The 6,000-nt window shown below is 48.0% G+C and overlaps 1 protein-coding gene across 4 annotated transcripts in view; it reads left to right on the forward strand.

Annotated features, from left to right (window-relative positions):
- Window positions 1-5,288, forward strand: part of LOC102933733 (inner centromere protein) — a 28,398-nt gene extending 23,110 nt beyond the window's left edge. For 2 of the 4 annotated variants that reach the window (XM_037899470.2, XM_037899468.2), the window contains 6 exons: window positions 643-765; window positions 1,576-1,751; window positions 2,060-2,171; window positions 2,421-2,519; window positions 3,933-4,092; window positions 4,946-5,288. In XM_037899470.2, coding sequence (XP_037755398.1) covers window positions 643-765; window positions 1,576-1,751; window positions 2,060-2,171; window positions 2,421-2,519; window positions 3,933-4,092; window positions 4,946-5,160 — 885 coding nt within the window. In that variant the 3' untranslated portion in view covers window positions 5,161-5,288. The remainder of the gene's footprint in view (window positions 1-642; window positions 766-1,575; window positions 1,752-2,059; window positions 2,172-2,420; window positions 2,520-3,932; window positions 4,093-4,945) is intronic. The other 2 variants (XM_037899471.2, XM_037899469.2) reach the window with 1 other exon arrangement.
- The last annotated feature ends 712 nt before the right edge of the window (window positions 5,289-6,000 follow it).

Consider the following 6,000-nt stretch of genomic DNA (forward strand, 5'->3'; position numbering starts at 1 on the left):
CCAAAGAATGTGCCAAATAAACCATCTCCCCTGTAAGCCTCCTGTGTCTGAGGGTCTTGGGCTTTTACAAATAGGGCAGGGCCGTTCAGATAGGTATGAAGAGTCAGAGCAGCCTTGTCTGTGGAGCCCACTCTCCTCTGTCCCCTTTTCCACCATGGGCCATGTTTCCTCTTAGGAAACCCTTAATTTGAACCAGATGGAAACTGGCTTACTCTTGGCCTTTGGTTTGCCCTGCAGCTGCCAGAGTCTCTGCTAAGTGACACTCCTTCTATTTCAGATATGCTCTGTGTGTTCTGAAGAGCTTCTCACGTGAACTATCCCAGGTGCTGCTGGACTCGCTGCACTGGGTGCTGCCTGCCTTTAAGATAAGGTAGCACCCAGAAGCTCCAATTGGGATTGGAATCCCATTGAGCAAACCCAGGGGAAGACAAGGTCATTGCCCCAAAGAGCTTACACTCCAAGAAATATGCACAGACCCCACTGGGCCTCTAGACTCTCTGGTACAGGGAAGGGCATCTTTTACCCTTTGGGGAGAGATTTCCCTGATGACCTTGATGTATCAGAGAGGACATAATACATATAGGGGAGTTGTCCCATGTGCAACAGCAAGGTCCAGACCCGATGTATGTGTGACTGTCTCAGGTGCGGGAGGAGAGGCTGGCAGAGGAAAAGGTAAAGAAGAAGGTAGCTGCCAAGAAGATGGGAGATGTTGAGGCCCGGCGCAGACAAGAAGAGGAGGCCCGAAAACAGAAAGCGCTGCAGCTGGTGAGCTGTGCTGGGGTCCTGTATTGCAGGAAGGAAGGGTTTGGGCTGGGGGAATGGGTGTGGTGACAGTGCTGCACTCTGCCCGACACATGGCAGGGGACAAGCCAGAGTAACACTGATCTGCCACAGTCCCTGTACATGGGGAGGAGGGCAGGACTATACAGTGAGCAGCTGAGGGAGAATTAGCCTACGGGAGGGAGAAGTACAGTCTTCTATCCCCCAAAGTCCCTTGGGTCCCTTTGGGACTCCTTGTTGCCACCCCATCCTTCCCTTCACTACAGACCAGTTTCTGTGCTTTTCATGAGTGTCTAACCATTTCTTCCACATGATCCATGAGCTGCTTCATTCCTCTCCGCATCCTCAAAAGTCATAGTGTTTTGGGGAGGTCAGTGCTTGTTAATCCATCTTCCCCAGTTCCTGGGGCTAGGCAGGATGTAGATGGGGAGATCTCAGACATCCGGTAATCTATAAAGAATCTCAACTGCAATTAACAGAGGACCAGAACTCAGGAACCACTGTGATCCTGGGGCTGAGGGCCATCTACATTCAGGGTGACAGAGCTGAGACCTAGTAGGGATACCACTCTCTGGTGCCTGTGGGATGGGGAGAGCTGAGCAAGTGATTGTGCATCCCCGAAAGGGAAGCAGAAACTACACTGAAAACTTCAGTCCATCGCATTTCAGAGTCCTTCGTGACAATGCTGTAGTGATGAGCTGCGGAAAGGCATCAGGCAGGCTGACCCTCATGCTTTTCTGCATATCCCCCTCTTCCCTTGCGAGATGGAGGTAACTACTTCCTTTTGCTTGTCAGGAGGAGGAGGAGCGCCGACACAAGGAGCGAATGCAGAAGAAGAGGGAGGAAGAAGAGCAAGAGCGAGCGAAGAAAATTGCAGAGCAGAGACAGGCGGAACAAGAGAGGGAGAAGCAGCTGGCAGCAGAGAGAGAGCTTGAGAAGAAGAAGGAACAGGAGAGGATTCAGGCAGAGAGGTGAAAAATGACCCTCCATGTACTGAAGCTTCCGCCGTGACCTTGCAGAGAAGAGCAGGGGGCTGAATGGCCCAGTGAAAGGGCCTGGCAAAGCCCTATATTCTGTCAGCACAACCCTGGAGTGGGGGATGAGCGATGAGCAGCCAGGAAGAAGTTCTGGGCCCCATAGTGGGAGGTATGCACTGGGCAGCTGGTGAAGGCCCTGGATACTGGGGTGAAGGAGGAAGTGCAATAGGCATCATGGGGGAGATGCAGTCTGCACTCTTCTTCTTTCTGAGCGTGACCTGGTGTGTTTCATTGGTTCCCAGAGAACGTGAGCGGCAAGAGAAGGAGAAGGCGGCTCGCCTGCAGAGGGAGCTGATGGCAGCTAGAGAAAAGGAGCGGCTCCAAAAGGAGATGGAAGAAAAAGAGAAGAAACGGGTAAGGAGACTCAACATGTATCTGGCTGCATCAGCCATTATAACAAGTGCTGTCTCCAGGTGGGCTGTGGTGCTCCTGGAATAAATTGTCATAGAGTTTAACCGCTGGGAGAGTCCTAGCTGTCCTGTCCATTGCAGGCAGTGGTGCTTGTTCCCTGTAGCAGGTGGCAGCCCACCCATGCCACGGGGGAGGGGGGGGGTGGTTACTCCTAAAATCTTACTACTTTCACATTGATGATTTCTGCTTTAGCAGGAGGAGCAGCGTCTAGCAGAGCTGGAACGGCAGGAGCAAGAGAAGAAAGCCACAGCTGCTGCCAGTAACCATCTGAATGTAACTGTGGACGTGGAGGTGAGGGGGAACATCAGTGAGATGCAAGCCTGAGCACAGCACTCAGGGAGAAATGAGGCTGTCCTGCTGTCTCCATTTGTTTTCACGAGGGGGGTGGTGCTGGTCGTGGTTACAGCAGGGGATCTGGCTTCTGTTCCTGATGCCAGCGCTGACTTGCTATGTGACCTTGAGCAAGTCATTTAATCTCTCTTCCCCCATCATTAACATGGGGATGAGCTAGATTTGTGGACTATGCTCATGACTATGGTACCCGAGCACCTTCTCACCTCTGTAAAAGGCTTTGGGGTTCTCAATGAAAAGGCCTGACAAGGAAAAAATCAGTGTTTGTCATTGACCTTCAGCAGGCAGCCCCATAGTGCACGTGGAGAGGGAGGAGTCTCTTGATGTTCTCACTCTTCCCTGAATTCTTCCATTTGAAGGAGACTGAGCCTCACAGAGAGCAGGAATGTCATCAAATGAGGGTGAAGCTTTAAATAAGAGAAATAGCCACAGGATGGTGCCAGAGCCTACAGGATGGTGCTGGGGGTCTGTCCTATAGTGTAGCATCTGCAACTATGTGGCCGAGAAACTGCCACTGAAAACTCTCCTCAGTTGCTGAACTTTCCTAAAGTGCTTCCCTCCTGGGCTGATCCTGGAGGGGAATGATTGTGGCTGAAACATTAGAATGAGCACATGATGTACACACTTGATATTTTTTCTGGAGTGGGGCTCTTTTTAAACAAACTTTAAATGCACGAAAGTTAATCAAGTTTGAGGCTTTAAATCAGAAATAAATGCTCTTTTCACAGTTGCTTGGGGTGAGAATTTTGACTAAAACAGGAGCTTTTAATCCTCATCCTAGGAAAGGATTGACAAGAATGTTTGTCTCTGGGTTAGTACCTTTTTTTTCAAGGTTAAATGAAGGCTCCTTCATTTTAGCTACACCTTCCCCAGTTTAAGTTGTCCCGGTCAACATTCCAGTAACTGTCTTTACAGGATTATATAAATCCTGTACTACAAATGTGGCATATGTGCTTGTGATGAAGTATGTGTAGTGTTAAAGACAATCAAACAAGACTTCAACTTTAGGCTTTGGGGGGAGAAGAATGAATATTGAGTTTAGATAGTCTGCACCCTAAAATCCCCCCCAACTTTGAGAGCAGAGGAGTTATCTGTGATTTAAACCCCATTTACTGTGTAGAATTGCTGCAGCCATCTGTTAAAGCTAGTGTGTCTATCTTACCAATCTGATGCTTAGTTAAGTTAGAGAAGGGAGTATGAAACCTTGTTTGTACCAACACTCCCACTTTAGGGTGTTATGAGTTCAATACACATCACTGAGCTACCACCCAAGATGCACTGTTAGGGGAGCCTGGGGCTCAGTGTGGTGCTGCTATTACAGTGTAACGTTGCTTATCGACTTTCTATTTCTAGAATTCCCCTGTCTGTAACTCCTACCAAATGACCCCGCAAGGCCCGAAAGGGCCTAAACCCCCCACCATCAATCCCAATAATTACGGGATGGATCTGAACAGCGACGACTCTACGGACGACGAGAGCCAGCCCCGCAAGCCCATCCCTGCCTGGGCCAATGGTATGTTCCAGCTCCCTGTGAAATCTATCCCTGACCATTCAGAAACCCCTGCTGGGTCCCTTGGACTGTTGATGAGACTTGGTGGTAGCTTTCTCTGCCCATGGCATAGGGAGATGAGGTATTGTGCTGTTAAAGATGCCAGCCTGGAGCTGTGCAGATGGAATGTTATACCAAGATGTACTGAGCCTCTCTGGGACAGCATCAAGATAACAAATCACTTCCTTTGAACTAGCAGCCTTGGCTATGGTGGTAGTAACACATAGCGAAAGGATGAATTTTAATGTAAGTTTTTGAAACCTACATTTTGGGCCAAAACCTGCTTGCCGGTGACTGTTGTTAAAGACCCTGTGCTCCTTTGTAGGGGTAATACCAGTGTCCAGGCCACCATTCCCTCTGCGTGCTGCTTTCTAAGGCTGAGTGCTACAGCTGAGCTCCATGCTGGCTGCTGTTCTTGCACTTCTGTTATCTCACTCTGTTACCTTATTAACCCCCCTTTGGGAGCAGGACTAAATAGATAGAAACCTTAATTTTCTCTGAGGAGAAGGGGTAGGGTTCTGCTGAGAGATAGGCAAAGACTCCTCTCCACCTTCCCCAATTTACTGCAGATCCTTTTGATAAGCACAGTTCAATGCTTAGCACATTCACCCTCTGTGCTCCCTAAGTCCATGCCAGGGTTCTGATTTCCTAGTGGGCCATGGCGAAGGTGCTCCTCCCCAGGGATCTGCAGCCTTGGAGACGATAGGGGGATGGGGATGTACAGCTTCTAGAGCAGTCTGAACATGTCTAATTTTCACTGAAGGAATTAAAGGCCAGTTCAATCAGTCTAATAAACTGTTCACTCTTACTTCTCCAGGGACTCAGCTTAGTCAAGCTGTCATCCACCAGTACTATAACCCTCCTGATGTCACCACGCTCTTTGGGGCCATCATAAGCCCTAAGCTGGAGAACATTTTCTACAAGAACAAGCCGCGATACTTTAAGCGCACCAGCTCTGCTGTCTGGAATTCCCCACCTTTTCCAGGTGCCAAAGCTGTGCTAGGCCTGCCCTACAGCCTGAAAAAATACTGAGGATAGAGGAATGTGTCTCCTATGGAGTAGTGGGGTTTTAGTCTTTGTGTATGGAAGAAAAAGGATTTTATAATATTCAATCTCTGTAAATCTCTTAATGTTTGTAGATTAATAAAGGTCAGATGTTACTGGGGCTTTTCATGTTTGTCGCACATGGGATTTTTGTTGAATTTTCTCTAGTGGGGACATGGGGGAGAGACCCAAACCTACAGGGGATATTCCCTCTTGTGCACACTAGCCTCTTTTGCACACCTTTGACTCACTGGATGTTCAGTCACTGGAGAGATCAAGGTGTATCCTTAACTAAACTGCAGGAAACACCACTGATTTAGCTCTGTCCTTATAGAATTTCGCAAAGATGCGGGTATATGCGTTAGGCTAATTCTCTTCCACACTTTCCAGTAGACCCTCTTCTATAGAAATACTTCAACTTAAAGGACTACTGTAATTTTAATAAAACATTCACTTTTTTTTAAACCAAATGCAAAATCTCGCAGTAGAGCCTGAAAGAGTTCTAAGCAGAATGAACTGATGACAACAGACAAGGTCCACAAGACAGGAACTGAAAATGAACACAGCTTTGTGCAGTTGATAAATGTGTCTAAAACTAATTCCACACCTCGCCATAGGCTAGAACAGAAGTTATTAACCTGTGACTCCCACATCCCAGGATCCTCTTCAGTGTTTCAGAAAAAAAAAATACTGTAGTGTACAAACCTAATTTACATTCACCAGTTTAATAACCCAAAGAGCTAGACACTTTTCTTAGTGGAAGCATAGCTCCTTACCAAAAACTTTCCCCCATGAAAAGCAAGTTTGACAAACTACCCTGCAGGCACG

The sequence above is a fragment of the Chelonia mydas genome, chromosome 6 (genome assembly GCF_015237465.2).
Source record: "Chelonia mydas isolate rCheMyd1 chromosome 6, rCheMyd1.pri.v2, whole genome shotgun sequence".
NCBI classification, from domain to species: domain Eukaryota; kingdom Metazoa; phylum Chordata; order Testudines; family Cheloniidae; genus Chelonia; species Chelonia mydas.